Below are 16,253 nucleotides of genomic sequence, written 5' to 3'. Positions count from 1 at the left end.
GGGGGAACCTGTGGGGCAGGGGGAGCTGTGGGCCAGGCCCAGGTGTGGGGCAGGGGGAGCTGTGGGGCAGGGGGAAGCTCTGGGACAGCTGTGGGGAATCTGTGGGGCAGGAGGAGCTGTGGTGCACGCCCAGCTGTGGGGCAGGGGGAAGCTGTGGGGCACGCCCAGCTGTGGGGCAGGGGGAAGCTGTGGGGCACGCCCAGCTGCGGGGCAGGCTCCAGCAACGGCGCAGGAAGAAGTCACAAGTTCCCAGACCCGAGTGTGGGGGTTTATTGGTGGGTCCCAGCCCCACTGGGACGGTGCCTTCTCCCACCCCAGCCCCACAGCCGCCGTGGCCAGAGGCAGGGGAGGCCGGAGGGAGAAGCCACCCAGGAGCGCCCCATGGCCGTGCCGGGGTCCCCAAACCGCCCCCCAGGTCAGCCCCGGCAGACGCTGGCGGATCCCCGCCCCGGTGGCCCTGCACACCCCCCACAGCCCAGCCGAGCGAGGGGCACTGGGCGCAGCGGCGACGGAGGGGTGCTAGCAGCCCTGCCCTTCCGCCAGCCCCGGGAAACCGGGGACTTTTGGCAAAAAAGAGTGAGAGGGACATTATAACCTGATCAAAGCCCTGGCCCCCGTGGCCATTTCACACCCCGTGTCCTCTTGGCAGCCCCATGGCAGCCCCCCTTTCCCTCGCCCCTGCGGGACGGGGCACGTAGGGCTGCTCATTTGCTTTCCCCGCGGGGCCCCCATCCCTGCTGATCCCCGTGCGGGAGCAGCTGGCCGCCCGTGGAGGAGCCCCTGGGGGGCCACGGCACAACAGGCCCCACAGGGAGGGAGGGCAAAGCCCCCGCAGCCCCCCGGGAGCCCGACAGCAGCTACATGTTGAGAAAGGCAAAGGCTGACGGCTGCCAGCTGCCCTCTGTGTCCGTCTGCCTGTCCTGGGGCTGGGACAGTGTCCGCGGCGCTGCTGGCAGAGAGTCCGGGCAGAGCACCGCGCCGGGACAGGCCACCAGCTCCATGCCAGCGAAGAGGGAGAGGCTGCGGGAGGGCGCAGTGGCACCCGTCATGTCCCCTGCCAGCCTGCTTACCGCCTCCTGCTCGCAGGGACAGGCTGGCACCGCGGCACTGGGCTGCCCGTGCGTCTCTGCTTCCACCCCCTGCTCCTCACCGCGGGCCGGCGTGGCCACGGGGAGCGGGGCTGCGCTCAGGGGGGTGAGGATGCTCTCGCCTGCCAGGGGTGGGATGTCCGTCAGCAGGTCCCCGGTGCACGGGGCTGAGCCCATGGCAAGGCCAGAGGGGTCCGAGTCCGGGCGCGCGCTCTTCGGGGAGGGCTGGCCTCTGCAGAGAGCCTCAAACTGCCGCAGGATCTGGGAGGAGAAGAGGGGGATAGGCAGGAGTGAGAGCGGCATCGGGAAGGGGGCCCAGCCCCGGCACCTTTTTCCAGGTGGACAGACTGTCCTGGGGATCAGCCCCAGCGTCCCCTCCCCGGGCTCAGCCTTGTCTCCTGGGGAGGGAGCATCACACCCCACCAGGCTCCCCACTCCTGGGAGAGGCGAACAATTCCCACCCTTCTGGGACACGCACGGAACCGTTCCCAAGAGCTGGGTGTCCCCAGGGATGGGCAGGGTGGTCCCTGGGAGCCCCCTGACCCGGGGAGAGGGCACGGGGACATCCCAGGAATCACCTTCGTTGCTCGGTTGGCGACAGCGCCAGGGCTGCCTTGGCTGAGCTGCTGCAGGTGCTGCCGAGTCACAGCAAAGATCTGGTCCAGGGAGAGCAGGTCGGAGCACATGAGGGAGGAGATGGCACACATGGACCTCTGCGGGGAGAAGAGCATGGCTGAGCGCGGCTGAGCACGGCTGAGCCCGGCAGGCAGGACAGGCACCAAAACATCCCAGCTCGGTGGCACTTCTTCCCCCCCTCCCTTCACCCTGTGCCTGCAGCGGCACAGCCCAGAGTAGGCGGCACCACGGGCACGTGCCAGCGGCACACCAGGACTGCCCCGCGCTTACCATTCGGACGCTGTCGTTGGGGTCCTCCAGTGCCCGGCTGAGCAGCTCCAGCACCACCTCGCAGTTCAGCAGCCCGCACCTGGCCAAGGGGAAGGGGTTACGGCCACGCCGGCTGCACGCAGCACCCCGAGGCCTGGGAGCCAGCTGGGAGCGGGCAGCCCTCCTGCCTGGCAGCATTCTGGCCCCAGAGGTCTGGGGCAAGGCAGCCACGGGGGTGAGAAGGGCTCAGGCTGCCCCTCGAAGCCCCCACAGCGCTCCCTGCCCGGCCCCGCAGCACCCATGGTGCCGGGGAGCACCCACCTCGGGCACTTACTCTTTGACAAAGTGCTGTGCTTCCTCCCTGGTGAGGAAGACCCTGGCACCGCGGGTCAGCGCCGACACCAGGCTCACCTCCCGCACGCAGTCGCCCAGGCTGTCAGCGTCCACCCTGCCCAGGGAGATGTCTTGGTGGGGACAGGAGCCAGCCCTGCTCACTCCTGGGGACCCCAGCGCAGACCCCACCACCCTCCTGCAGGCGGGGAGTCCCTCCCAAATCAGTTCCCCTGCCCATGGCTCTGCCCACCCACAGGCTGCCCGGGCTGGGAGGCCAAACGTGCCAGGAGGAATCCAGCCCAGCAGCGCCAGAGGACTCAAATTAATAGTGTGGAAAATGAAAGCATCGTTCCTGGAGACGAGGGAAGCACCTCAGAAGGTCCCAGGGGAAGGGGAGCTGCCCACGGCCCCGTTCTCACCTCTCAGCCACGTGGGTCAGCTCCCGGCTGGCCCCGGAGTGGCTGTCACTGCCCGATTTGCTGCAGGAGTCCGAGGTGCGGCTCAACTCGCCGTTCCCCTGTGAGGAGTCCTGGGAGCTGTGCCCGCTGTCCGCCTCCTCCCAGCCTCCCCCGGCCAGCCCTGGCTGGTGGGTCACTGCAGGGACAGCAGCAGTGAGGTGTTGACCCCCAAACCAGCCCCAGTACCTCGTGGGGACCCCCACCAGGCCCCCCAGCAGCTGGTGGCCGCCCCAGCCCAGTGGCGGGGGGACCTACCTCTGGTGCTGTGTGCTGCGGTGGCTGCTGGTGGCTTCACAGCCCCGGCTGGGCTCCTGGAGGGAGAGGGGGCTCTCACGGGCTGGTAGGCGTCCTCGTGGAGCTCCCTGCGGCAAGGCTGGGGCGCCTCCGGGGAGGGGAGCACAGCGTGGGCCACCGCTTCGGCTGCTCGCTGGATGGTGCTGAGCAGGGCTTCCCCTGTCGAAGCTGGGCAGAGGTCAGGGTATCAGGCACTTCCCAGGGAGCCCAACCCAGTCCCCGGGCACCCACCGCCCCGCAGGGCGAAACGAGGGGACGGTGGGGACCTGCCAGTAGAGAGGAGCAGCCCCAGCAGCCAGGTTCCAGGCACAGCCCGGACTTCTGGCTGGATAAGGGGAGCGAGGAAAACCTGGGAGCTACCAGGGACAGGGAGAGCTGCACAAAGCCAAGCGTGCAGCGGGCTCTGCTCTGAGCCACCCAGAAACACCCACCAGCAACCAGGTTGGGCGTTTCCGAACGCTGGGAGCCTGGTCCCAACCCCAGGCAGGATCCCCGGAGCTGCGGCATCACAGGCAGGCAGGGCAGTACCAAGCAGGGGACCCATGGGGGTGAGGGGACAGCACCAGGAGAGGGCACAGCCAGGACTTACCAGAGCCACTTTTCTCACAGCTGAAGCCGAATCCTTGCAAGGAGCTGCAGGGGCTGGGGCTGGAGCCCATGCCTGGGGGAGGCACAAGGAACCTTCAGAGGGAGCACAGGCGTTCAGGGTCGCCCTCCACTGCTGTTCCTCCCCCTTGCAAGCAGAGGGGAGTGTCTGGGAAGGCTGGGAGGAGCTGGGGTGCAGGGCAGGGCACTTACAGGAGAACGCCTCAGAGGGAAGCTAGGGGCAGCCTGTCCCTCCGCTCCCCCGAGCACATTTTTCCCTCTGACACAGTACCCTGCAGCCGGCTCTGGCCAGAGCTGCAGGACATCACCCATGAGCAGAGCCAGGGCCCACAGTGGGGCTGGGACAGCAGCCAGGCACCCGTCACAGGAGCTTGAGGCACCCTGCCCTCACCTCCAACAGCCCCCCTGGCCAGCGGACCCTCTGCACACCCACAGCTGCAGCGGAGGGGACCACCCCGGCGCTGCCAGCACAGCCCATGGGAGGTAACAGGGCCGTGAGGGGCCTGCACTTACCTGCAGGAGGCAGGGGACGGGCAGGCAGCACGGCAGGCTGGGGGAGCGGCGCATCCGAAAAGAGAACGCTGGCCAAGTCCTGCCGGGAGAGAAGGGAGCGTGGGCAGAGAGCTGGAGAGCGCTGGGCTCCGTGGTCTGGCCCGGAGACAGGGGTCTGGGAGGCAAAGCTGCTTTGCCGCTCCAGGCGGGGCCTGAGCAGTCCGCCCAGCACAGGGAGAACCGGGCTGGCACTCACCTGTGCGGCTGCCCGGACCTTCTGGTTCAAGCTGTTGCCGTGGAGGGGGTCTGGGGGCCCAGTGAACACTGCAAGGCACGAGATCGGGAGGGCTGGGGCACACGCAGCTCCCAGGCACGAGGCAGGGTGGGGCAGGACCCCAGCCCTGGCCAGCACTTGGCCTCTGGAGCAGCCCCCACAGACAGGAGCCACTCTGGGCCCTCCCCAGCAGCCAGGCTGGGTTCTCCAGCACCACACAGGGCCACTCCCCGCTTTCTGCCCCAGCTCCCTCACTTCTCACCCCATTACCTGCTGCCTCCCGGATGAACCAGGCGTTCCTCTTCAGCTGCAGGACGAACTGGGGGGAGCCCTGGGCACATGTGTGCAGCAGGATCTTCAGCACCTGCGGACACAGAGCTCAGGGTGAGAAGGCCAAACCATGGCTGCCCCGCCAGCCCCCGGCCCTGCAGCAATGCCCAGGCGCTGGCCCATCACCCCGGCCCCGGGGCGCCTCTGCAGCGGGGGAGTCCCGCCGCAGCCCCCCCCGCTCCCCATCATCGACCCACCTTCAGCTTGACATGGCAGGAGTTGCTCTGCAGCCGGTTGAGGAGATACTCCAGCAGGCACTGGCTGCTGCCGGGAGACTCGTGGGAGATCTCTGGGGCGGGGGTTAGGGATCCTGCTCCCCCCAGCTGGGACCGCAGCCCGGGTCGGGGGGCAGCAGCAGCCCCCCCGGTTGCCAGCACCTCTCCCCCTCCAGCCCCAGCTGCGCCCAGGGCCCGCGGCCGCTCCCACCCAGCCCCGCAGCCCTCCCGCACCCAGCCCGGGCCCCGGGGACCGGGCCCCGGCCCAGGCCCCCCCCGCCCCGCCGCGCTCCCCGGAAGGATACTGGCGATCTCCTCGAACAGGTACCCGGGGCAGGGGACGTCGTCGTCCGCCGTGCCCCTCAGCAGCACCGGCAGCTGGAGGAGGAGAAGGAGGGACGGCGTCAGAGGGGCGGCCGGCACCGACCCGGCGTGGGGCTGGACCCCGAGCGGGACCCGGCCCCGGTGCAGGCCCGGCCCCGCCAGCGCTGCGTGAGGCCACTCCAGACGCCCCACACACACCCCGCTGAGACCATACCGCTGCACTGACATCACAGCCCTCGAAATACGTGACGTCACGGCTATGACATCAGAGTGGAAGGGCAGGGGAGCGGTGCCATGGCACGGCCGAGGGGCCCCGGGCTCTGCCAGCGCGGGAGGTGGGAAGGTGCAGCGATGACACCACGAGTGGCGGAGTGACATCACGCTCCCAGACAGCCCCCCCCACTCCCTTCCCTGCCCTGCCCTGCCCTGCCCGGCCCGGCCCGGCCCGTACCCGGCTCAGGAAACTCAACCGGTCTCTCAGCGGCGCCGCCATGACACTCCCGGCACCGGCCCTGCCCGGCCCGAAAGAGGCCTCGAGGCTCCGCCCCCCGGAAGACGCCGCAGGCCAATGAGAGTGCGAGGCGCTGCCGCTCGGCCAGTCATCGGCGAGGGAGGGCGGAGCTTCTGGCGGAAGTAGCTCACGAGGTTGACGCCGGCGGCAAAAGGGCGGGAGACGGGAAGTAAACAACCGGCACCTCCGCCAATCAGAGCTGCCCGCGACGAGCGTCCAATCAGTAGGGGCTCAGAAGGTGGGTGCCGCGTGTGACCAATCCACGCTTTCGGCAGGCCGACCTAGCCAACACGAGAAGGCCGAGGGGACGACCTTCCGCCACCACCCAATCAGAGAGCCATACGCTTTGATAGGCGCACCGTTTCACCTATCGACGAGCGCGAGGGGCGGGCGTCCGCCGGCGCCCAATGCGAGGGCGCGGCGCTTTGATGAGCGGGGCGGCTGCCCAATCGTGGCCTCTCCGCCATGGCGGCGCCCAGGCCGTGAGGCGGCAGCGACTGCGGTGATGTCGGGCCGGGGCGTCTGGCTGCGGGCGCGGGCGCGGCTGCGGCGCTTCCCCGCGCTGCTGGCGGGCTGCGGGGAGCAGGTGGGGCCGCGGGCGGGCCGGGGGGGAGCCCGGCATCGGGGCGGGGCGGGGGGGGGCCCGGCGAGCCCGGCGCCCCGCTCCGGTTCCTGTCGTTCCCCGCAGGCGGCTGCCTACGGCCGGTGCGTGGCCGCGGCGGCGGCCGGGACGGCGGAGCTGCGGCGGGACGTCTGCCTGGAGGAGTTCCGGGCGCTGCAGGACTGCTTCGCCCGGGCGGTAGGTCCCGGGGCCGGCGGGGCGGGGGAGCGGCCCCCGGCACGGCTGCGGCAGCCGCCGGGGCCCGCGGGGCCTCGGCCCGGCCTGAACCGCCGCTCTTTGCAGGCGAAGGCGACGCCGAAGTGACCGCGGGGCCGACCCCGGCGCCCCGCGCCCCGCGCCCCGGCCTGGAGACGCTTCGGGAAAATAAAAAACCTCTCAAACCCGACCCGGTTTGTCCTTCAATTACAGAACGAAGGGCGAGGGGGGCAGAGCCGACCCCCGCCCGCTGCCCGGCCCTCGCCGCGGCTCCTCGGGGCCGTGGTCACTGCCAGGCGCTGGCAGCCGCCGGCCCCGGGGCTGCTGGAGGCCGCGGCCCGGCCCTGGGCGGCCCGAAGAGGCAGAGTGGCCATGGGACAGGCAGCCCAGGGTCCCAGAGCGGAGACCGAAATCCCACCTGCCCCCCGGCCTGGAAGGAGCAGCCCCTTACGCACACCGCGCTTTAACGTGCACTTCAGGGAGCCCTTTCCTCTCGCTGGCTGCGGTCCCGCATTCAGACCCGTTCCCCGGCGCTGTGCCGAGCTCTGGCTTCGCTCAACAGTAACATTTCCTGCAACAGCAGCAGGAACCGCAGCCCGAGGTGCTGAGCTCCGCGCAGGCTCCGGCAGAGGCGAGATGACGCAGGGCGGCGGGACCCCGGGGACCAGCCGGGTGCAGGGCGAAGGCAGCCCGCATCCCTGCCGCCAGCTTCTGGATGCTCCAGCTCTGGCAGCAGCTCTGCTGCAGCTGCTCGATCCCCTGACTGTCAAATGAGGCGTTTTCCTCCCCAAGGCAGGCGCCGTGTGCGAGGGCAGCGGGCGGATCGCAGCCTCCCCTCCTCTTCCCCAGCAGCAGGGAGGAGCAAATCTCAAAGAAAGCACAAAAGCCTCTTTTTCCTTCAGCAACGTAACTCCCTGCGGGTACAGAGCAAGGCAGATGCCACTGCCTTCCCCGGGGAGCCACAGCCCAGGGGCTGGGTAGGGCTTACCGATGTCTTTTTTTTAATTTAAAAAAAGGAGAATTCAGATCAAAATGCTTCAGCTTATTTTATTGATCAGCTCGGCCTCCCCTCCGCTCTCTCTCGCCAAGCACTCCACCCCAGCACCAGCAGCCCCGGCAGGCAGAGGCGATGCAGCTCCTGCCGGCTTCCAGCCCGGCTTCAGAGTGCCCGCGGCCCGCGCCGTTCCCAGCTGCTGAGGAATGTCAGGAGCATCTTTGGTCCTTTGTGTTCACGCAGACAACGCCAACGAACACAGGGCAAGGCTACAGGCAGGTCTGACTCTGCGGGGCAGGAGCCTGCCCTCGCCCTGCCCTCGCTGCCCGGGACAGCCCAGGCCAGACCCTGGCAGGCAGCAGAGGGCAAAAGGGGCAGATCCAGCCCCTGCTCCGGCTCCCTCTCGCTTTACAAAGGTCGGTTGGTGCCGCAGGGGACGAAGCCTGGACCCGTCTCCCCACCGCAGGCTTGGAGACGTGCTCCAGAGCCCGCTGCCATCCCTGCCCCGACACATACGCGGGATGGCTACGGAGCGGCTCCAGGACTCCCGGCCGCGTGTGCTTGTGCTTTAAGACAGCGTAATGGAGAAGCTCACTTGGACTATGGGGGCAGTCCTGAGGGTTAAGGCCATGACAGGCACGGGGAAGTAGCGCAGGTGGTCCTCCTGAAGTACACCTGAATCCGTGGCTGTTGCCCTGTGGCTCTGTGTCATTTTAATGAGAAATTAAGATGACATCCTTCGAGCAACAGGCACACGTCCCAGGCAGGCGGCAGCAGAGTTCCCGAGGGACCAGAGCCGGTGCGACAGTCCCCCGTGTCCGATAACGACCCGTCCCTGGCTCTGCGAGGTCCCATCGGACACAAACTCGACGAGGCTAGTTTACCAAAGACACTTTGAGATACGGATATAAAAACCACCACAGTGATGAGGTCTGTAGACTCCAGGCTGGGAAATTTCAGCCATTCTAGTGAGAGCTTTGGGATTTGATTTCTTACATTCGCAAGTCAGGATGTAAAAACAAAAAAAAAAAAAAAACCACAAACACCAGAGGGATGAATCACTGTCTGGGAGCCTGAAACGAACCAGGGCTCTCATAGAAGCTCTTCCCTTCCTCGCTCATAAAATACATTTCCAGGGGTGGATTACGGACATCTATGGATGTAAAACAGCGCAGAGGGGGGCTGGGAAGAGCACACAAAACAAACACGCTCCACCAAGTGACAGAGAGAAGAGGTAGGTATGCTTGAGCCAAGCCCCCCGAGTCTGCCCTTTTAAGCCACGTCTTTTGTTCCCAAATTAGTCACCTCTTGCAGAAAAATCAAGCTGGTTTGGGGCGGGGGGGCAGTGTGCAGCCCCTGGGTTGAGCTTCGTAATGCACTTTGGACAGGAGAAGTCAAGCTTGAAAGCAGAGATGAGAGTTGAGCATCCGGGAGGGTGGCGAGAGCAAAGCTCCGTGTTATTGCTAGTGTGTGGGCAACCAATTAAATCCCTGGGAGTAGAGGCAGCACAACAGCGGCAGTTGTGCCCGTTTAAGGCAGCGTTTCTACTAAACTAGGTTCCTAAACCACAACTATCTCCTAAACATGCAAGACTAACAGCTCCCATTTCAAGAGAAACACCAAAGCAATTAGCTAAGCTGGTCCTCAACTCATGACTTGATGCTTCTCCAAAAGAAAGCCTTTCCCGAGATGTGCCATCCCTGGTTCCCCTCCTCCCGCAGCCCCGGACCGAAGCCCCGCACAGCCTGGGTGAAGGAACCCAAGGCAGGTGCCAGAGAAGCCTCTCCACAGGGGAACCTCGTGGACGACCACCTCGGTTGCACAAGGGGAGTCGAGAGCCAGATGGAGAAGGCAATTCGATATGAACGAGATGTTGAAAAAGGTCCTTGAAAGCTGGCCTGGCAGGGAACCAAGGTAGATGGCAACCTCTGAAAGCCGGAGGACAGCGGGAGCTTTTCTTTCACGGTTGCCATCTCCTCAGCCACCTGCAGACACACACGCAGGGAGGTGCTACAGTCGCAGAGACTCGAGAAGCCCACGGTCCCCCAGACGGTGCTCACCGGTCCAAGGAGATCCTCTGGGTCCAAGCACTGCGGCCAGCAAAGCGCTGCTGGCTTAGACCAACCACTGCCTCAGCAACAGTGGCCAAAAAAACAGCTGGTTAACTTGAACCTTCCCTACGGAGCTCCTCAGCCTCGTGCCTGTGGCCAAGACCCGCAGCCACCCACCGAGCACGACCACCCCGCTCACACGCTCCCGTCCGCCTGCGTCATCTGCTTGATCTGCCGGCTGTGGACCACCTGCTGAGCCCCCTCCGCAACGTGGTTTAATCGTGTCTCTAGAGCACTCCGGAGGTCGTTTACTTTCACATCTGGAAGGGGGTTCAGGCCAATGAAGACCCCCGCCCCCTGTGCAGCCTCCTCCTCCTCCTCCTCCTCCTCGGGAGGCAGCAGGTCCCGTCTCTTCCGGCGGAGGTCCAGGTCCGCCTGCAGTTTCAGGTCCCGGTTCGGTTTGACATCATGGTCCAGCTTCTGCTCCCCCTGGGCAGCTGCTCCTTTCTCAGGCTTTTGGGCAGGAGCATTCTCAGGGCCCGGTTTCTTCTCCGCATCGTTTGAGAGACCCCCATCCCCGTGCCTCTGCTTGCTCCGGAGACCTCCCTGCGGGTCCTGGGCCACCTCCGCCACGTTCTCCCGAGGAGCTTCTTCCTCCGCCCCACCTTTGCCAGCCAGGTCCCTCTGCGAGGCCTGCTGCCGTCCGCCAGCACCCTCACCTCCCTCGGTGTCTGCGCCTCTCTGACGCTCCCGTAGGTGCTGCTCGCTCTCCGCCACGTTCCTTTTACTGGAGGAGCCCAGCACAACTGCCAGGTCTTTGGGCTCCACCTGACTCAGAGCTTTGGCTTTCAGGTCTATTCCTGAGTCTCTTTCCAGACTCTTTCCTGCTACTCCCTGAACTTTGGCAGCCCCCAGCTGTTCTCTTTGGATGGGAGCTGTAGCTACTTCCACGGCTTTCAGGGAATTCTTCTTCTCATGGACGTCTCTTCCAGCTTTGGCTTCATGACCTCCTCCTAAATCCTCCGCCAAGGGCTTCTTTTCTAGGTGGTTTCTGGCTGCTGGAATGTGTTGGGCATCCCCGTGAAGGGGATCCCAGTTCTCCGCAGGATTTTTAACAGCTCTGTCATTCTCCTGTGGCAGCACCTTCCGTTCCTTGGGAGGAACCCCAGGAATCTCACGCCTGTGCCCAGCCTCTTCCAGCCTTCCTGCAGTCCCCCTGTGCTGCTCCGCGGAGTCAGCAGGCTGCCTGCCCGGGCCCTGCACAGGGTGCTCCAACAGCTCTTTGCTGAGCGGCTTTGCAGCAGCTTCTTGCTTAGCTCCGCGGCCCTCGTCCTCCTTGCTCTTGGAGAGAGGCGCAGCAGGATCCTGCTGCGTTTCCGCTGCAGAACAAAAACCGACATGTAAAAGCTTTTTCTTACAAGCGAGAGATTCCCTTCTCCTGCCACCGCGTTCTGCACAACAGGGAACAGGAGAAGAGATTACTGCCACATGCCAAAGGGACTCGAATCTCTCCCAGCCTGATTTCAAAGCTGCTTTGAGCAGTGATCAGCCAGCCTACGGAGATGTCACGCTCTTTGGCAATGTCCTTACCTTGCTTTGGCTTCTCCTCTCCTCCCTCCTCCTGCCTTTGCTGGTGGATCTCCTTGTGCTGCTCTTCAATTACAGCCAGCAGTTTTGCCTGCTGGTCCAGTAGCTGCTTGTGCTGTACCTGCTGTTCTTTGATCACCTGCAGCAGCACAGCATGATCAAGCAGTTTCGCCTGCCCCGCTTCTAGAAAAGAAAAAATAAGAAAGAAAAAAAAAAATATCCATCACCCAAACCCCTCACTAATCCTCTCAGCGCTGGAGGGGCTGCAGGGGCTTTCCTCGGCAGGAAGGTCCTCCTCTGCAAACACTGCCCATTTGCCAGGACGGAGGGAAGGACACGGTGCGGCTCTGCTGCTGGCGCTGACGGCAATCACGGCGGCACCGCTCCGGCATACCTCCACTGAGGACGGCAGCCAAAAGCCCAGACTGGCTACTCACTAGCGCAGCGCTAAGACAGGACACTGCCCTCCCAAGAAGATTTGGGTGGAGAGATCAAAACCCAGCTCTCATTAGCTGCTCAGGGGGAAGAGCCGCGAAGAGGAACAGGGGAGCAGGTCTGCTGGGGTCCTGGCACGGGGAAGGACGAGGCGGCTGCTTGGCACAGGAGCTGGAAGAGGGCAGGACCGTCAGAAGTTGATCAAGAGCGAGGGGCTCGGCTGCCCAAGCAAGACGAGCTGCTCTTAAAGCTGCCTGCGTGCCTGGGGAAGCCCCAGCACTGCTGCAGAACGGCTCTCCAGATCATCTCTTCGAAGGCACTGCAAAGACTTTGTCCCAGCTAAACCAAACCTGGAAAGGCCACAAACAGCAAATGTGCACTCTTAGCAAGAACTGGAAGAAGTCAGCTAAGGCACAGCTTCCCTCAGAGGGAAACTACCCGCACCGTGGGATAAACCCACACAGAAACACTGACCCAACATGCGAGATAAAGACACTGAGCTGGGTCTTCTCAGGGGGCAAGTCCTGGGTTACAGACAGAGCGATGAAAGGCTACTGTTGTCTCCTCCCGGCTCAGCCAAGCGAAGGTCTAGCCTGGCCCACGGCAGGAAAACACCCACCGAACAATCCTGCCAAAGTTTTTGGCTTTGAGCACGGTGAAAGGGCTGGGATCCGAGCAGCAATCAAAGGTTTAACGTCCGAGTACTCTCACACGCAGCAGCACAGGTGGTCAGGCAGGTTGAAACCACAGCGGTGCAGAAAGGCAGCCACACCTCCGACAGAGCCGAGCCGCCACCACAATAAAACCGAGCTCCCCGTGCCACGTAACAGGAGGAAATCCCTGCCCACCGGCCCTTCGCAGCCGCGAAGTCGCACAAAAGAGACGAGTGCATTTCGGGCCAAGCAGAAGTGACTCACGTTGATTCACTCGCTGCAAGCGACACGTCACGCCCAAACCGTGAGACTCAGGTCTGCATGGAAACGTCGCTGCCTCTTCTCCCCCCGGACAGACACCCAGACGTACCGTAGCGTATCTGGAGGGTATGAACCTGTGTGTCACTTGCCTCCCACACCAACAAGCAGCCTTCCTCCGAAACTCAAGGTGTTCTAGACTATTATGCCCCACAGGAAATAACGTCAAAATTAATAGCCTGTAAAATGCCATTTAAATTAAAAAGGGATGCTGTCCAGGTTAATCCTTCTCCAGCACGCACTGCCTCCCCCGTCTCGCTAATCACCCAGAAGGTGATTACGGAGAAATATTTCCAGTTCACATTACGGCGCTATTAGCCGAGGGCCCCTGGAATTCCCCTTCTACTCCGTTTACAGAAAGCTGGGCTGTGAGGGGGAATTCGGTCCTTTCAAGAGAGCAATTGACTTCTCGAGATCTGTTTATTTTTCGCACTTTGCTCAGAATAAACAATGAAAACAGAAGTCATTTCTACTATCTCGCTCTCCGAGCCTGCCAGGTCCCAGCTCGGCATGGGAATGTTTGGGTTGAACACGCAGCAGGCAGAGGTTTAATGCCAAATCAAAGCGTTTCTCATTGAGAGCTCTGCAAACACATGTAACTCCTGTATTTGTGCAGCACACCTCTTCCACACAAACAAAAGGCGACGCTATCTCCCGGTTCCTCCTTTGATCGTGGGGAAAGCAGGCCCCAGCTGGTGCTTTGGCTGAATTTTAACAGGCACTCTTCATAAAAAACATCTTAAACAATTATAAAGTGGAAGTACCTGAGTTCACATGGCCTAGGGCAGCTACAGCCGGAGCACTCAACCACAGTCCCAGCGAGGCAGCAGTTTGCAGAGAGCATCTATGGAGCTACGCACCCTCCGCCTTCCTCCCGCGACGCCTTTTCACCCTTTCCACCCTCTCCCAGCCTCCGGGTATGAAGCTCAGCTCTGGGCAGAGGAGCAGAACAAGCCCAGAGCACCTTTTGGTGACATCTTCATGGGAGAGCGACCCCGGCAAGTCCCACACAGACTGAGATGGAAAACCCCACGGAAACTCAGGTCCTTTCATCCTCCTTGAAATGTGAAGAGCCCTCGTAGTCCTTACCCACCACTAGCTTTTTACGCTCAGTTTTTAAAGTCCCATTGCAACGCAGAATGGAAAGAAATTAATTAGAAAGCCAAGATGTAACCATCAAACAAAGAGGAGCGTGATACGCTCCCCAGGAGCAGAGCCCGCCTGCCCGCTGCCATCGCTCATCCGACCAAAAGCCCATCACCTCCAGATCAGAATGAAGGCAAAGAGCCACGGGACCTCACCACGCACAGGCTGCGAGTCCGAGCTCGGGCTCCAACCCCTCTCGCAAGGCAGACAGAGGTCGAAGGCAGCGAGCTCAGCCTGAGGAAGGGCTCACCGCACAGTACTAGCGCCAAGGCTCCGTGGAAGGAGCAGACGGGGCTTCGCCACCGCTCCCCCACATGGCCACGTGCCCAGGTCTCCCCACGCGCTAAAGCCTGCGCCTGCCCCATGCCCCGAGGCTGTAGGGTGATGCCCACCCACCTCCCCACCATGCTGCCGCGTCCCCCCGTTTCGCACCAGCCAAAAGGTTTCACTGCGGTCACGTTCTTGCCGGAGCAGCACCGCCTGCGCTCGAGCAGCTGAAACCGGGGAGCAGCCAGGCCTGGGTGCCAGCGTGACTCACGTCCTCGAGCGGCCCTGCCAGGGGCTGTGCCGTGGAACAGCCAGCCTGCGCCGCAGGCGTGAGCCCGCTGGAGACAGGCACTAATTGCTGCTGTCACGGAGGTGACTACGGCCTAAAGCTATGTGCTGGCAAGAGCCAAGAACAGCGCTGGCTGGCACGCTCCTCTCCTGCAGAGAGAAATCCTGCGCTCGCAGCCCCGGCTCCTGGGGGGAACCCAGTGCCTTCCCCTCCCCACATACCCCAGGGACGCACGCTCACCCTCCAGCTTGCTCTCCGCGTTCTCCTGTTGCTTCTCCTCGGTGTTTCGGGCCTCCCTCGGCTCCAGCTGATCTGCTCTGTCTGGGAGGGCCAGCTCCTGCTTTTCACCTGCGGACCAACAGATCGACAGACCTTTGCAGTCAATAAGGACGCTCCAGGAGCAGACGTTCTCTAAAATGACTCCGCATCGTGTTGTCCCTCCCTGCCTAAGCCGGCACAGTTTATATTCAACCCGATGACTGCAAGGGAAGTAATAAAAAAAAAAATTTAACAATCTTATAGACTCGTGGCAGCGAGCCAGTGCTAACTACCTCAGCCAATTAAAATGCAAGAATGGTTCTAACTAGCTTTTAGACGGGCACTTAGCAATGTGTTACCTGTCAAGATCTCCCGGCTCCGTGTCCCCAGTGAGTTCGGAGACGCACAGGAACAGCATGGCACCTGACATTTAGCAGGCTAGCAAACAACTGTTTGACAGATATTATAGTAGCTGTCAAAGCCACCAGATTCCTCCTTTTCCCCAACAGCTGCTGAAGGGGCTGTGCACGCTCACATGCTAATCTCGTGAAATTAAAAGGAAACACCAGGATGTAGGTAGGAATAAACAAATTGCCCAGTCTCCAGGGGGTATTACGGGCCAAGAGGAGAGTTTGTTCAGACGAGCCACCGTGGAGGGAGCTTACCAGGTTCGGCTTCTTTCTCCACGGACTTCACAGCCTCCTCTGCTTTCCTGGGGAGCTGGAGCTTTGATTTCTCCCTGTCACCTGCAGCCTCAGCTTTCTTCTCGCCGTCCGGCACAGCAGCTTGCGCCTTGGCTTTCAGCCCTTGTTTGTCTGGCTCCAGCTCTTTGTATGGCGGCCTGCCATCCTGCTGCACCATCACCTCCAGGACGTTCTTCGGATTCTTAACGGGCTCGTCAGTCCCTCCCTGCAGTTGGTTCTCAGCAATCGCTTCCTTCCCCTGTTTCGGGCCAAGTCCCTCTTTCTGGGGATTCAGTGCTGCTGGCTCCTCCAGCGCCGGCTTAAGCAGACGATTGTTGGCTCCTCCGGGTGCAAGCTTGTTCTCATCGGATTCCTCCCGCTCCCGCCCCATGTCCACGATGACTTCGTCGTGCGGGACGGGTGGCTCGTGGCGATGCGCTTCCCCCACGGGCAGGGCAATCCCTAGGGCGGACGACAGGCAGGGTCAGAGGGCTCGAGACTGATGGGAGAAAGTAACAGGCAGCAGGTTCACAGCACACCCAGCACCCTGCTGCCCTTTTTCAGCCCTGCCTTTGCTTCCGCATCAGGAGGCTGCATTCCTAAGGAGCCCCGAGAGCACCAAGTACTAAATCACCTTCAGTCCACGAGGCAACGAGCAGAGGTCAGGATCTTTACCTGAAATAGTCCTGCAACGCACGCCTGCCAGCTCCAAAGCTGGCACCCTTCCCCAGGTTCCTCCTTACCTTGGTCGGGACGGTCGAGCTGCACTTTCTCCTCCAGCTTTCCTCTCTCCTCCTCTCTCTTGGGTACCTCCATGGGCACCTTGATCTGTGGCTGCTCCATCTCCTCCTTCTCATCCAGCAGCTTCGGTTTATCGCGGTCATCCTCCGCCTCCTCTACTGCCGGGTTCTGGTCTGCAAACGCAGGACAGTTAATTGCACGAGG

General features: G+C 62.8%; 2 protein-coding genes across 2 annotated transcripts in view; both read right to left on the bottom strand.

Annotated features, from left to right (window-relative positions):
* Window positions 1–607: 607 nt before the first annotated feature.
* TEPSIN (TEPSIN adaptor related protein complex 4 accessory protein) lies at window positions 608–5,792 on the bottom strand. The gene is made up of 13 exons (XM_059828231.1): window positions 5,751–5,792; window positions 5,281–5,353; window positions 4,958–5,049; window positions 4,701–4,794; window positions 4,413–4,480; window positions 4,178–4,256; window positions 3,648–3,719; window positions 3,020–3,226; window positions 2,726–2,900; window positions 2,308–2,421; window positions 1,995–2,073; window positions 1,667–1,801; window positions 608–1,349 (listed from the first exon to the last, which is right to left on the bottom strand). Exons 1-13 carry the CDS (start codon window positions 5,790–5,792, stop codon window positions 858–860), a joined length of 1,722 nt encoding a protein of 573 aa, XP_059684214.1. The 3' UTR covers window positions 608–857.
* Window positions 5,793–9,782: 3,990 nt separating this feature from the next.
* Window positions 9,783–16,253, bottom strand: part of SLC38A10 (solute carrier family 38 member 10) — a 35,790-nt gene continuing 29,319 nt past the window's right edge. Inside the window, exons 12-16 of the mRNA XM_059828185.1 lie at window positions 16,052–16,222; window positions 15,291–15,770; window positions 14,608–14,715; window positions 11,263–11,442; window positions 9,783–11,051 (exon numbers count right to left, since the gene is read on the bottom strand). Coding sequence (XP_059684168.1) covers window positions 9,868–11,051; window positions 11,263–11,442; window positions 14,608–14,715; window positions 15,291–15,770; window positions 16,052–16,222 — 2,123 coding nt within the window. The 3' untranslated portion in view covers window positions 9,783–9,867. The remainder of the gene's footprint in view (window positions 11,052–11,262; window positions 11,443–14,607; window positions 14,716–15,290; window positions 15,771–16,051; window positions 16,223–16,253) is intronic.

Source organism: Gavia stellata, chromosome 22 (genome assembly GCF_030936135.1).
Source record: "Gavia stellata isolate bGavSte3 chromosome 22, bGavSte3.hap2, whole genome shotgun sequence".
NCBI lineage: Eukaryota > Metazoa > Chordata > Aves > Gaviiformes > Gaviidae > Gavia > Gavia stellata.
Note: the sequence above shows the minus strand (reverse complement) of the source record. Positions and strands in the feature narration are given on the sequence as shown.